General features: G+C 41.7%; 1 protein-coding gene across 1 annotated transcript in view; it reads right to left on the bottom strand.

Annotated features, from left to right (window-relative positions):
* Positions 1 to 15,766, bottom strand: part of CCDC178 (coiled-coil domain containing 178) — a 347,153-nt gene that overhangs the window by 317,032 nt on the left and 14,355 nt on the right. Inside the window, exon 2 of the mRNA XM_054018208.1 lies at positions 653 to 733. Within this exon, the coding sequence (XP_053874183.1) occupies positions 653 to 701 (49 nt within the window). The 5' untranslated portion in view covers positions 702 to 733. The remainder of the gene's footprint in view (positions 1 to 652; positions 734 to 15,766) is intronic.

The raw sequence follows: 15,766 nt of genomic DNA, 5'->3' as shown, positions 1-15,766 counted from the left end.
GTGTGCCGAGAAACTTTCCCCTGCGCTGGGACCCGCCCCCGGGCAGCGGCTCCGCTGGGGGGGAGGCAGCCCTGACTGCACAGACCACTGGCGGGGGGCTCCTTGCACGGCCGGGACAGAGAGGGGATACTGAGGCTCTGCCAGAGCCGCGGGGGATGCTCGGAGGAGGGAGAAGCGGCCACGGGTCCCCCGCACCAGCAGCTGGCTGCAGAGACGCCACCACTCTTAGCCATGGGGCGCAAGGTTGCAGCAGCACGAGGGAGTTGCAATCCGCAGGCTGAGCGAGCTGACACCCCAAGAGGAGAGGGGGCAGTGGGTAGGGTTATCATACGTCCATATTTTCTGGCCGTTTTTATATATTTAAAAAATCCTACCCGGGCGGCAATTAACAACTAAAAAGCCGGACATGTCCGGGGAAATACGGACATATGGTGACCCTAGTAGTGCCTTGAGTTTAAGCGTTCTATAGCACTCCCTCCACAACAGGATTGTGAAGCAGCACTGTGGGCACAAAAAGAGCCAAACAAGCAAAAAACATTAAGTACAGTTAAAAAACATAAAAATAAAGCAATTACTTAAATCTTGTTTGAAGGCTTTAAAAGTCTTAACCAACTGAAAACTGTACAATACAAAGTCTTTATAGGAAACTTACCATGTGATGGCTGATTAACATCCTCAGAAGAGCAGGAAAGTGACTCCATTTCAAGCACTATTGCCAATATTACCTTGCAGCCTAAATTTAAAAATGAATTAAATAGTATTTAATTAAAACAAATACATTTGTTTCATCAGTACAAAATTTATTTCATCCCTGTCAGGGCCGGCTCCAGGGTTTTGGCCACCCTAAGCAGCCAAACAAAAAACAAACAAACAAAAAAAGCCGCGATCGTGATCTGCGGCAGCAATTCGGCGGGAGGTCCTTCGCTCCGAGCGGGAGTGAGGGACCGTCCACCGAATTGCCGCCAAATAGCTGGATACGCCGCCCCTCTCCGAAGTGGCTGCCCCAAGCACCTGCTTGGTAAGCTGGTGCCTGGAACCGGCCCAGATCCCTCTTAGCTAGACATAATGTTGGTCAAAACCACCAAGAGATTTTTATTATGGGTTCAAATCTTTTACCAATAGAAAAGCATGTGTGAGACAGCTGATGATATTACAAAGCACCAAATTAAACCATTTTAATTAACAAACTTGATTAAAAATAGTTATAAAAATGTGGATAAAGACCAAACTGTTAACTCTTTATTTATATGACCTGACTTTCTAAGCTGTGCATGCTATTTCGCATCCAGTCATGATAACAAAAATTATCAAGGACTGTAAAGCTTTAAGAAACCAAATGGATGACCTGTAATATAAATTCAACCTAAAGAACAGACAGTTGATGATGGTCCGTAAATGTGTAAAGTCAGAAACAACTGAAGAATTGTTGTCTGGATGGATAAAAGACACGCAGGGAAAAAACTACCGTACTTACTTAATCCCATACAAGTTTACAGTTAAAAGTTACTACAGTAAATAATATATACCTTTTAAAAATAGCAAGAATTAAAAATAACTCAAATGACCGATTAAAGTAATTTATTTCAATATTTTGTTACCCTTACAGTTAATATATTCAGTTGAATAGTATCAACATGTGAAAATTCACCTTATCTATTCCAAGAACAACCCATTAAAAAAAAAAAAAAAAAAAAAAAGCTAAGGAACTCCATCATACGTACACATAAAATGGATATATATTATTGTACTATATAAAAGTAGGGGGAGTCTCCAGAACATTAGAGAAAGAAGAATCAGACCACCATGGGCTAAATACTGGACAACACTATGCAACTGAGTTCCAGGCTCACAACTCTTTAGTTGTTCTCCTGCAGACTTTCTGCACATACAGGATGTAGATCCATGTGGTACTCCAGATTCTGCCAAAAAGGTATTGGAACATGACAGCAATTAGAAAATATCTCCAGTGCTATGATAAATATCCCCCACCACACCTTTCAAGACTGATGGTATGATTCTATGTATAAGAAAAATGACCATATGTATCATTGTTACCACTGTTATACAATTGCAACTATTTTATACAAAGTGTATCATGTGAAGTTGCAACTTTTCCATTGACATCTATCACATAGGATTATCCTGTTTATATGCATATCATCTTTGTATCTAAAGTTATGAATATTGGCTATGTATTTGTATCTCCAACATGTGTTTTGTTCCTGGACAACACCCTCCAGATAGATTTTCATAGATTATACTTTTCCATCAGGGCTAGACAGCCATGTGTTGAGGGCCAATTAAGAACACACCACGCTCATAATGGGTCATTGAAGAAATTCATCCCACCGAGTAATCCTTTCCTGTGGGTGTCTCAGAAAGAATATGGGCAATTGCTGCCCCGTGAGACAGCAAAGTATGTAAAGGCATGTAAGGACATATGACCCTGGATTCCATCTTGGGCCAGTTACTTTCCATGTATGCAGGCTGTGGGCTTTGTTTGGGACAGTAAACTTCCATGCATATGGCAAAGGATATAAAAGACCTCTGAGACACCTCCATTTTGCCTCTTTCCTGGTCTAATTCTCTGGACTGTGGATTTACAACAAAAAGCAGCATCTTGAACTACGGACTGAGAACCTTCCAATCTTTTGGAGGTTACCAGAGAGACTTTGCAAGCCAGCAGTCTATTCCATCACTGCTAAAAACCTGATATAAGGACTTTGTAATCATTTGTATGTATGTGTTTTATTAACCATTTATAACTCACTTCTTTTCTTTTATTAATAAATCTTCAGTTAGTTTATAAGGATTGGCTGACAGCATGATATTTGGGTAAGATCTAAGATACATATTGATCTGGGGTAAGTGTCTGATACTTTGGGATCAGTAAGAACCTCACATATGGTGAAATGGGTTTTCAGTAACCTCTCACTATAGTAGACTTGATTGTCTGGATGGGAGTCAAGGGCTGAAATGCTTAAAACAGACTGTGTTTGGCTTCTGGTTAACCAGCGTGGTAGTGCGAAAGCTCTTTTGTTACTGGCTTGGTGAATCTAATTATAGAATAAATCACAGTTCTGGAAAATTGTCTGCCCTATTTTTTGCAGCATGCCCTCAGTGTGGTCTATCCCAGGCACCTGGTCACACATGGCTCCTACATACCTATCACAAAATGTGGGGTACCTCATCCCATGCACTAAATGCCCCAATATCAACTATATGGCTGAAACAAGACAATCATTACGCTTTCAAATGAACTCACACAGAAAAACGATATAAGACAAAAGCACCATATCACCCGGGGTGAAATTTTTCACAAAGCAATTACTCCATATTTGACTTCTCAGTCCCCATCCTCAAAGGAAATCTGCACAACACTCTCTATAGATGAGCTGTGAGCTTAAAAGTCATAACTTAGCTACACATTAAAAATCACGGACTTAATAAAGACATTGGATCTACGGATTACTACAAGAACCTGTAACCTACTAACTCGTCTTTTTTGTCCTATGACCGTAGAGGTGTTAATTGGCCACTTCACCTTGAATGGTCCCTTACAATGTGTATTAACTACTTATGCTAAACAATCTATTCCACATTGTATTTAGCTGTAAAACTGAGTACCTTTCACAGATCTGAAGAAGAGCTCTGAGTAGGCTCAAAAGCTTGTCTTTCACCAACAGAAGATCTTGGAGAAGATTTGTAGAAGCAGGATTTTATAATTGTACTATGAGAATTAATGTATGATTTGATTTCATCCTGCCAGCTACCCTTTTTAAATAGCAGAAAGGAATGACAGACCAGAACAATCCTTATGACTGATTATGGTCACCCTTTTGTTTTAGGATAAGTTATAATGTGTACTATGGTTTCCTATATGTATTACAAATTAGGCACTCTAGTTAAATATACATTTCTTTGTTTTAAGGTTTAGAAAGTAAGAGACAGGATCTTGTATTCTGTCTATGTTAAGAAGATTAGAAGAATGTTGAAGGCCTGGGCCCCAATGTGAATTGTTTTGATTATAAGATTTAGGAAGGCTTAATTTACAATGCCTTTTCTTGCTCAACATAAAAACTGCTGTATACCTTTAACTGTAAAAGACTGTGTGAATGAGGAATGTATGTATCAGGAAAAGATAAGGTGTGAAGGCCATTGTTATAGCCAGATGGTCAAGGAAGAAGGAGTGAAGAACCATCAGTGCGTATCCATAATGAAGGAAGGGAAGATTGATGACTCTGAGGTGAAGGCTAGCACCCCTAAGGATAGAACAATTGATTAAATCGAAACCCAAACAGGATGACCCTCTCGGAGGTGTATTGGAAAGTTTACATCAAATTTTACACCAATTAAGAGATAACCGGTCAGAAACTGACACAGCAAAATCCATAGACTTCAACAGAGAAAAAAAGACTATAATAACAGGGTGCTTTGCCATGGGACTTTGGGTTCATCTTGGTACACTCCAGGAGCATCATATCACGGCCGACAGAGCCTGGCTCCCCTCTGCGACCAATCTGGCTGGCCACTAGATTGATCCAGACTCTGGAATGGTAACTATAAACATCAACTGTCAGGACTCTGTGTGTGTATATGTGTGTGTGCATGTGTATGACTGAAAAGCATATGCTAACTGCTGTATTCTCAATAAATGCAGCGTTTTTGCCTTCTCCTCTATAAAAGATCCCGTGTGCTTTGTATAGCATAACATTTTTGCTTTGTTGCTTACATCAATTGTTGCTGCCTTTCAGGAGCCCTCCAAAAATGCCCCACAGTGACAGTTAAATCACTGCAAGCAGTCCTGGTAAGGACATGCACTGCTGATACAAGGAACATATGTGGACATGCAAAAGCAATTTAATTACTGTGATGTAACTTCGGTCAACTTAATTTTGCAGTGTAGACTTGCCCGTTGTCTAATATCCTGGTACCAACACTGCTATCACAATGCTACAAACAGACATTTTAAAAGTAAAATAAAAATATCAAGATGGATAAAAATAAACGATTTTTCATTTAAATTAAATATATTTTTAAAATAAACCTATTTAAAGTTAGTTGAAATTATGACAACTTACATTAACACAAACTTGCTATAATCTATTAAAATCACTTAAATAAAAGTATATATTTGCTGCTTAAGTCTAAAGAAAAATCAAACCACTGAATTGATGGAAGTCACTGGCTAAGCACCTGGAATCAGAGCTTGCTGAAGTGTTAAATCAGCTTTTGACAGCAGTAACCTCTTATTCAGGTGCAGAGAGAATATTTTCTCCATTTCAGTTTATTCAACTAACTCATTTAATTGACTAGCTCACTTAAAATTGAGAAGTGGGAGTTGAAAAAACCTCTTCTCCCCATTTATGAATAAAAGTAAGGTGTGCAGATTCGAAGGGCATGGTGACCAAAAACAATCAGTTTAATTCACTAACTACAGATAAAACTTCCTGTGATTAATAAATCAGTTCATTTTTAATACAAAACATGTTTTGATAGACTTAATTTTTTCCCCTTATGTATCGAGCACATTTAAGGTAATTATATTTAACAAATAAAAAAACTTTAAAATACTGGTTTTGTTCTTTTTGGTTGAATCTTAAGATCCATTCAAATGGAGCTTGACACTAATTATGAGTAAAAAATTAATCATCTGATAACTAAAAATACATTATTCACCATTTTCTAATATAAAAAAATGTAAAAAACTAAGAATCTGAAAAAAGTATGTTAAGCCATGTAACTGCTTAAATAAACGTATACACATACAGTGTATGCTCCTGGTTATCAAAAAGAAGTTAGTGTAAAGGCTACATTAGTTGCAAATCAACATGTTTTAGTACTTACCAACCAATGAAAATCAACCTTTATTTAGGAAAATAACTAAAAGCTACAAATGCAGAACAAGATTAAAATCAATTATTTAAGTCAGTGTTTCCTATTTGCTAATTTAACTATTAAAATTGGTGCTTTGAATCAACCCATCCTGAAAAATATGAACAAATGAGTTTAGAAATAATATTGATCAAATGGACACATTTGTACAATTAGTACAATGGGACCCCACTCTTAATTGGGCCTTTGGTTACTAACTCAATACAACAGTGATAAATAATAAAAATAATAATAGATAGATATTAAAAAGAAATGCCACATCATGTACAAAATATTGACATAATCCTTAGCATACCATACTTTTGGAAATCAATGTATAAGGGGGGGGGGATTTCACATCCACTAAGCAAGACCTATCTACATCAGTTTGAACAACTGGGCATATGTAAACAAAAAAGGCCTGGTCTACACTAGGAGGTTATGTCGAATTTAGCAGCGTTAAATCAAATTAACCCTGCACCCATCCACACAACGAAGCTATTTAGTTCGACAGAGAGGTCTCTTAAATTGTATTTCTGTACTCCTCCCCAACGAGGGGAGTAGTGCTAAATTCGACATGGCCATGTTGAATTAGGGTAGGTGTGGATGGAAATCGAAGCTAATAGCTCCGGGAGCTATCCCACAGTGCACCACTCTGTTGACGCTCTGGACAGTAGTCTGAGCTCAGATGCTCTGACCAGCCACACAGGAAAAGCCCCGGGAACATTTGAATTCCTTTTCCTGTCTGGGCAGTTTGAATCTCATTTCCTGTTTGGACATCGTGGCGAGCTCAGCAGCACTGGCAACGATGCAGAGTTCTCCAGCAGAAGTGACCATGCAATCTCAGAATAGAAAGAGGGCCCCAGCATGGACTGATCGGGAAGTCTTGGATCTGATCGCTGTGTGGGGCGATGAGTCCGTGCTTTCTGACCTGTGATCGAAAAGACGGAATGCAAAGATCTACGAGAAGATCTCAAAAGCCATGACAGAGAGAGGGTACAGCCGGGATGCAACGCAGATTAGGCGGAGAAAGAAAAGGACACGGGATGACATGTTCTCAGAACTTATGGGCTGCTCCCGAGCCGATGCGGCCCAGCAGACCCAGTGGAGGAAGAACATGTTGCAATACTAGCGAGCACACAGCGAACGGGAGGAGAGGTGGCGGCAGGAAGACCAGCAGGCGACTCAAACGCTGCTTGGACTAATGAGGGAGCAAACGGACACTCTCCGGCGCCTTGTGGATGTTCTGCAGGACCGGAGGCAGGAGGACAGAGCCCCTGCCCTCCCCCGCCACAAACTCCCATACCCCCCTTACCCAAAGTCCCAAGAAGGAGGGGCGGCAGGGGCCGTGAAAACTGTCACTCCACCCCTGCAGACTGCTCAAGTACCAGAAGGCTCTCATTCCCAAAAATTTGATAAGTCCTTTCCTTCCCGCCTCACCCAAGCCCCCGTCCCAGTTTCATCCCCTAACTGTGTAGTTGCTAATAAAACATACGTTTCTGTGAATTACTGTTTCCATCATGTTCTTTTAGGGGAGAGTGTGTTTGAAGGGGGGGAAGGGGGTTGGTAATTGGAGAGGACAGTCACCTTTACCAGGGTACAGACACGGGGGCAGATTCAGCAGAAGGTCACACACACATTGCAGTCACTAGGCACCCTGGTCACTCTGGGAGGTGGTTTTCATGTTCTGTGGGGGGGGGATGTGACTTTGGGGGGAGGGCGGATAGAGATCTTATGCAGCGGTCCTTATCCTGGATCACAGAGCCACGCAGCAGGGGATCTGTAACCGTCCTCCCCCGCCACAAAGTCACATAGCCCCCACACACAGAGTCCCAAAAAGGAGGGGTGGCAGCCTCTGTTGAAACAACCAGTCCACCATTGTGGACCACTCTAGGAGCAGGAGCCTGTCATTCCTCAAGTTTAGAAGCGTTCTTTCCATCACTACACCCGCTCCCCACCACAGTCTGCATCCCAGTTTCAACACTTTACCGCGAAATCCGTAATAAAGAAAATGGTGTTCATTAACAAAGTTCCATTTATTTTATTTTTAAACATGTATTGGAAGGGGGGGACGGGGTGAACGGGGTATGTAGCTGGAGAGGATAGTCAACAGTAAGTGGGTAAAGAAACGGGGGCAGGTTCAGCTTCTCTTTAAACAAACTTAATAGTCACAGGTTACCCTGCTCACTGAGGAACCTAGCTTTCAAAGCCTCCCGGATGCACAGCACGTCCCGCTGGGCTCTTCTAATTGCACGGCTGTCTGGCTGGGCGTAATCAGCAGCCAGGCTATTCGCCTCAACCTCCCACCCCGCCATAAAGGTCTCCCCCTTGCTCTCACAGAGATTGTGGAGCACACAGCAAGCTGCAATAACAATGGGGATATTGGTTTCGCTGAGATCAGAGTGAGTCAGTAAGCTTCTCCATCTCCCCTTGAGACGTCCAAAAGCACACTCCACCACCATTCTGCACTTGCTCAGACGGTAGTTGAAGAGTTCTTTTTCAGTGTCCAGGACGCCTGTATAGGGATTCATGAGCCAGGGCATTAGCGGGTAGGCTGGGTCCCCGAGGATCACTGTAGGCATCTCCACATCCCCAACAGTTATTTTCTGGTCCGGGAAGTAAATACCTTCCTGCAGCCGTCTAAACAGACCAGAGTTCCTGAAAACACGAGCGTCATGAACCTTGCCCGGCCATCCTACGTTGATGTTTGTAAAACGTCCCCTATGGTCCACCAGTGCTTGCAGCACCATTGAAAAGTAGCCTTTTGGTTAATGTACTGGCTGGTCTGATGGTCCGGTCCCAGGATAGGGATGTGAGTTCCATCTATAGCCCCACCGCAGTTTGGGAATCCCATCGCGGCGAAGCCATCTATGATGACCTGGACGTTTCCAAGGGTCACTACCTTTGACAGCAGTAGCTCAACGATTGCGTTGGCTACTTGCATCACAGCAACCCCCACGGTAGATTTCCCGACGCCAAAGTGATTCGCGACTGACCGGTAGCTGTCTGGTGTTGCAAGCTTCCAGAGGGCTATGGCCACTCGCTCCTGGACAGTCAGGGCTGCTCACATCCGGGTGTCCTTGTGCTTCAGGGCAGGGGACAGCAACTCACAATGTTCCAAGAAAGTTCCCTTCCGTATACGAAAGTTTCGCAGCCACTGTGATTCATCCCAGACCTGCAGCACTATGTGGTCCTACCAGTCCGTGCTTGTTTCCCAGGCCCAGAATCGCCGTTCCACAGCATCAACATGACCCATTGCCACCATGATGTTCACGGCGCGGGGTCCCGTGCTTTGTGAGAGGTCTGTGCCACTCTCAGACTTCGTGTCCTCACCACGCTGCCGTAGCCTCCTCGCCCGATTTCTCAGCATCTGCCTCTGGAAAAGGTGGATGATAAGGTGCGAGGTGTTGACAACGGCCATAACTGCAGCGATGGTCGCAGCAGGCTCCATGCTCGCCGTGCTGTGGCGTCCGCTATGTCACTCACCAGAAAAGTGAGCGAACTGATTGCCCGCCAGCGCTTTCAGGGAGGGAGGGCGGGAGTGACGGTTGGATGACGACAGTTACCCAAAACCACCCTCGACACATTTTTTGCGCCAGCAGGCATTGGGGGCTCGACCCAGAATTCCAATGGGCAGCGGGGACTGCGGGAACTGTGGGATAGCTGGCCACAGTGCACCGCTTCCAATGTCGACGCTTGCCCCGTTAGTGTGGACTCACAAAATCGAATTACTGTCCTTAGTGTGGATACACACGTTCGACTTTGTAATATCAATTCCACATATTCAATTTAAGTACAATCGAACTACTCTCGTAGTGTAGACATACCCTGAGACCAGTTGATCAACATATTGAGACACAGGTCTGAAAAAGCATCAAATCTGTTATAAAACATGTCAGAAAAACACAAATGAACCAAGTGCCAAATGAAATGCCATAAAGATCATGGCAGACCACTAGAATGGATTTGTTTGTGACGAACAATGCAGAAAGCATTATTGTTTTGTATTATTATATAGATTCTTTTACTTAGAAAACCTGAACAATATTAGAAGCAGCACAACAATTCACAGACTGAAGGCTTTGAAGTAGAATTTTAAATCAGGTTCACAATGCATGCAAAAATGCAGTTACAGTTGACAATTTGCTAATTGTTTGTAAACTGCATAGTAACTTTAGATACAAACACACCTTATTAGTCATTTGTGCAGGTTCCTTATTTGCCCATTCACAGATTTGCTCACCTAATATTTTTGAAATCCCTGAAAGGATTATCTCCAACAGTGGGCCTCAGTGTTTCTCAAAGGAATTTGCCATTTTGGCTAAAGCACAGAATTTTAAATATATTTCTGACAGGACCTGAACAGCAGCTCTGTGGGTATGTCTACACAGCAAAGAAAGACCAGTGGCTGGCTCCTGCAAGCCACTAGGGCTCGCGGGGCTCAGACTCTGGGGCTGTTTCATTGTTGTGTAGATGTACAGGCTCAAACTGGAGCTCAAGCTCTGGGACCCTTCCACCCTACAGGGTCCTAGCCCAAGCCCTTTGAAGTCTACATAGCAATGAAACAGTCCCGCAGCCCAAGCCTCGCAAGCCCAAGTTGGCTAGCACCGGCCAGCTGTGTCTAATTGCTGTGTAGACATACCCTGTGTGGCTTGAAAGCTTTTCTCTCTCATCAACAGAAGTTGGTCCAATAAAAGTTATTACCTCACCCACCTTGTCTCTGTGACAGGTTGTCAGCTGCTGGAATCCTACAAAGTGATGCAGAGCTATTCTGCTAGCTAACTCTGGCAGCCAGACCAAGTTTCCCAGACTGAGGCCATGTCATAAATCTGGCAAAGACACTCTATGCAGACGTGAGAGCTCTCCCGTCAACATAAAAAACCACCTCCACAAGCAGCATAAGCTATGTCGGCAGGAAAAGCTCTCCTGCCAACATAACACTTATGTCGCTCGGGGGGTGGCGGGGGGGGGGGAAGGTGGAATATAGTGTAGTGTAATGAAATATAGTGGAATACAGTGTAGTGTAGACAGCCTGAGTGTCTCTCTGACTCAAAGATAATTAGGAATAGGGGCAGAGGGGATCACTCCGGGTAAAGCAAACCTAGGAATAGCTAAATTCAGAAGACAGTTTAGATTGCAGCTGTTTCTTGCTATTTAAGATAACATTAAAGGTAAAACACAGAAAAGGGGTAAGATCAGGCCATTATCGGGTGTGTGGGGGGGGTGAGGGTGAGACACTGTGTGTACACTGTGTTAAGAGCAGGGTTTGAATTTTTGAATTCCAGGTACTAACAGTGTCCCTGTCTATGTTATCCACAAAACAATGGCCTTATTGAAACAGCTGTAAAAGTGCCTCAACTGTAAAATTCATATTTGATAAACCCAAGGCAGACGACAAAAACTATTATCTTGCTGTGAGATTTTCAAAGGAGCCTAAGGAAGTTGGACACCTAACTCTTTTAGGCACCTCTGAAAATCCCAACCTCAGTCTATTCAAGTACTGGAATACACACATTCACAAGTGTAATTGACCAGCTACTTCTGAGCTGCCTTCTCTTAACACTACCATGCACAAAGAAATAACTAAAACCTGAAGCAGCAAATCTCAGCCAGATATAAGCTAGTATGAGAGGCAAATCAGCAACAGAAGTATTACTATGACAAATCTGTTAAATTGCTCAATACTTAACATTGCTACTTCTGTATGAGACAACACTACATGATTTGCAGAGACTCAAGGCAATTTGTGTTACAATATTTATTGAAGTGACACATGAAGACAAACACCACATTGTAGCTATTACCACAATATACCTTTCTGAAGTCACTGTATATTACTCCATAAAAAAAAGTAAAAATAATGGAAAACCATTGTGGGTGCTTAGCTTCATCAGGTATACAATGTGTAAATGCTTCTACATTCTATTTCACACCTCATTAAATATGTCTGAAGCTGCAGTGCACATATTCAACTTTTTTTAATTACTATGTTGGTACTTTAAACTACTGTAACAGAAATAATAATTTGTCAGGATAGCTATTAAAGACATCAAATTTATTACAGCAACATCTCAAATGAAAGGACCAGAAATTCCTCATTAAGAACAAGGACATCATTTTACACACTTGAGCAAAATTTAAAGTAAAATTTTTTTTTAAATTTAAAATTAAAGAAATTAGAACTCTAGTCATTATAATTACTATCCACATAATGCAAATAATGATTAACACTTTTAATTATAAATCCCACCCACATCAAGGCTCTAGGATGCTCTACATCATATACATATTTTAAAAGAATAGTAAAGTTGCAAATAGCAAAATCAAAATTCAAGAAATGCTTCTTTATTCACTACATTCCCTTTCTGTCTTATACTATATACCAGACCACTACGCTCTGGTCCATTGGAGGTGCACACATGTCCTTAGTTAAATCAGTGTAAATCTCTCTATCTGGTAGGTATAAACAGAATTTGGCCAAAATTAAGGAAAACATCAGCAAAACTATCGTCTCATTCTCAACATATTCCTGCCTCATTCATTGTGCACCATTCAACCAGCACTGGGAATGAGACAGAGATCTTGACCAAAAACAAATATGTGGTCATGTAATTAAAGACTCTCTAGTAATGCATACAGAAAAGGATGTAGAGTTAAGACAACCATCATTTGTTAATGTGGGTATTTCCTGACTTTTGAGTGCTTCATTTTTCAATTTCAGCATTTAACATAGTTTTTAGTAGAGTCTAGGATTTATTGAAAGAAAAAATGTGCACTCAACTGAGGCAGAAATGCCTTTTATACATTGAATGAAGCAAGGCTCCAGCTCATTTAAAAAATATTAACAGATCATATAGCATGAGACAAGGATCCTCTGGGGTTATTTCCATAAACTACAAATAAACTAGCTGTTATGAAGAATTACTTAGTCCTGTTTAGACAGTAACTCATGGCCTTCTTAATATGTGAACAGGGTAGCCAAACTTCCACTGACAGAGAATGAGGCTTGAGGAAAAATGATAAAGGTATGGCTTGGTTGAAGAGAAAATAGGGATCATCTTTGACAAATATCTGAGCTGTTAGCAAGAAGACCACCTTGTACTTACTGAATGCTATATACAGTGGGTCTGCTATCAATACCTGAATCTCTGAGACACTCAAGATTATGTGATCCCAATGAGACATGTTGCACCAAACATGCTGACAGTGGTTCAAATGGTGGTTCCATTAATTTGCTGAGTACTACATTTAAAGTCCAAGGACAGAGGCTGCTTCCTAGCAGGAGGCAATAAGTGAAATAGGCAACTCCCACTGGCCGCAGTCGCTGCTCCAGGCCAATGGGAGCTGCTGGAAACGGCGTGGGCCGAGGGACGTACTGGTCCGCTTCCAGCAGCTCCCATTGGCCTGGAGCAGCGAACCGCGGCCAGTGGGAGCCGCAGTTGGCCGAACCTGCAGACACGGCAGGTAAACAAACTGGCCTGGCCTGCCAGGGGCTTTCCTTGCACAAGCAGCGGAACAAGTTTGGGAACCACTGATCTAGATGAAAAACCATTTCCATTTTACAGAGAAAAGTTTTCCTGCTTTTCCATCAGAATCTTCTAGAATTCTACAGAGCAATCGTGATCTAAATAGATCAACCAGCCAGCATTCAGACTATCAGAATAATGAATTTAGAATCAGTAAGGAGAATCTGACTGTACATTAGGGACATGAGACCCAGAAAATGGAGAATCCGCTGCCAGGTTCAACAGGTCAAAGAATCAAAGCTGACAGGCCCAAATTGGGGCTAGGAGCAGCACCATGGGCTTCTCTCCAATTCTCCACAGAATCCTGGGGATAAGGGGACGTGGAGGGAACACACAAGAACGTTTGGCTCAACTCCAAGAGAAATGGATCTTTCTTCAGAATCTGTGTACAGAACAACTGACGGAGAGGGGTCCTTTAATCAAGACATGCCTTGCAGAATGAAATGAAGGAGACACCTCTACCAGCACATTCTGGTTTTGTCCACCACAGACAAATGAACAACCACAGGAGGCAGAGATGTCTGAATATCCATATTGTTTAGAGAGGGACAATTCACTGTTCTTCAGCTTTGAGTCTGAGAATGGGAATGACATATGCAAAAAAAACAAAAAACAAAAAAATTTGACCTACCAGTCAGAGACAAAATCTGACAGCCTGTCATCTTCCTCTATAGGATGGGGCACAGAGTCATTTGCTGGTTTGAACTAGAGTAAATGCTGGTTTCTCTGTAACTTTAAAATCAAGATTTGAGAACTTAAGTAACTCAGCCAGAGGTTATGGGCCTAAAACAGGAGTGGGCGGGTGAGGATCTGTGGATGGCAATGTGCAGGAGGTCAGACTAGATGATCCTGATGCTCCCTTCTGGTCTTAAAATATATGAGCTGTCTCAGGGTTTGATTGAAGCTCAAGAAACATACTTAACATAGGCAGAAATCTGTCCTGAGGAGGATACAGTGTTGAAGATCTGGAGTCTAAACTACCCATATTAGTGTGCCCCTCAGATTGATTCTATTGTCCAAAGACTGGAACAAGTGGCAAACTATTTTGAGAGCCTCCTGGATTAGTGGTCTCATCAGCCAATTATCAAGAGACAAGTACACATGTCATAGTCTGCTCTGAGATCCTGCCACTAATGCCAAGCATTTAATGAAAACTCTTGGGAGCAAAGAGAGTCTAAATAACAGGCCCAAATACTGGAAGCATTGGTGTAACACTGAATCTGAGGTATTTCTGAAGAGTATGGTGTAAATACATGCCCTTTAATTCAAGACTTGCAAACCAATATTCTGGATATAGGGAAGAAATTAACATTACTGTCACCACACAACTTCAGCCGCTTCATGTATTTGTTTGGACTTCTGTGATCCATTATGGGATATAAACCCACTGTTCTTTGGAGTATTAGGAAGAAATCAGAGAAGAATCCCTTTCCATTGTATTGCTAAGGGATCTCTCTTTATTTCTCTTATTTGAAGACAAGGAAGAAAGCAAGAAAGGTGAAGTGACGGCTTAACGTGGAATTTGCAAGAAATGACCCATTGGTCTGAAATAGTTCTACTGCATACCAAAACAATTTGGTGATTGCCAAAAGGACAAGAGTTAATAAAATAAGTTTGGTTCACATTTACTTGAGATATGCAAATAAAGTGATTTTAGGACTCTCCCCCTAAGAATAAAATAGTTATTGGAATAAGTTTAGAAGTATAATTGTCAAACTTAATTATGTTAATTATGCTGTATCCTTAAATAGATGGTCATACTCTAGCCTATAGGACTAACTTGCTTGCACATTATATCTTTTCTTATAGTTTAAGTATTTGGTTTATTGTAATAGGTTTATAGATTTATATTAAAGTAAGTTTGGCTGTAATGCAAGAGATCTACAGGCCATATCCTGTATGTTAAGCTAAGGCAAAGTTAGCATATCTATATTAAGACCTTTTACCCAGAAATCAAAGTTGACCTATATCTTGTTACCTAAATAGACAAGTATCCATGCACCATTTATCTAGACCAATAGACAATGGAAGATTGTCATAGGGGGGGTTTCAATTTGTACCCACAGACTTAAGGGGTACACCACTCAGAAACTTATGTGCGTATGTACATTTAATCAATACACACAAACATACTAGCCTATAGGGTAAGTGTATCCTAACATTTTTTGGGTGAGGAATGAAATTTGGGCATAGGACGAAGGATTTCCGGCATTTGAGCCCTATAAAAGAGGTGACCCACCTCGCTAGAGTATTCTCACTTACTCTATCTTACTTACTTTCACTCACTCACACTTTCTATTTTGTTTTATTTTATTCTATCTATCTACTATGACTACTACTATTAGTAGGCTATACTTGAACTTCTT

Source organism: Malaclemys terrapin, chromosome 2 (assembly GCF_027887155.1).
Source record: "Malaclemys terrapin pileata isolate rMalTer1 chromosome 2, rMalTer1.hap1, whole genome shotgun sequence".
Taxonomy (NCBI): Eukaryota; Metazoa; Chordata; order Testudines; family Emydidae; genus Malaclemys; species Malaclemys terrapin.
The sequence above is the reverse complement of the archived record's forward strand: the minus strand, read 5'-3'. Positions and strand labels throughout refer to the sequence as shown.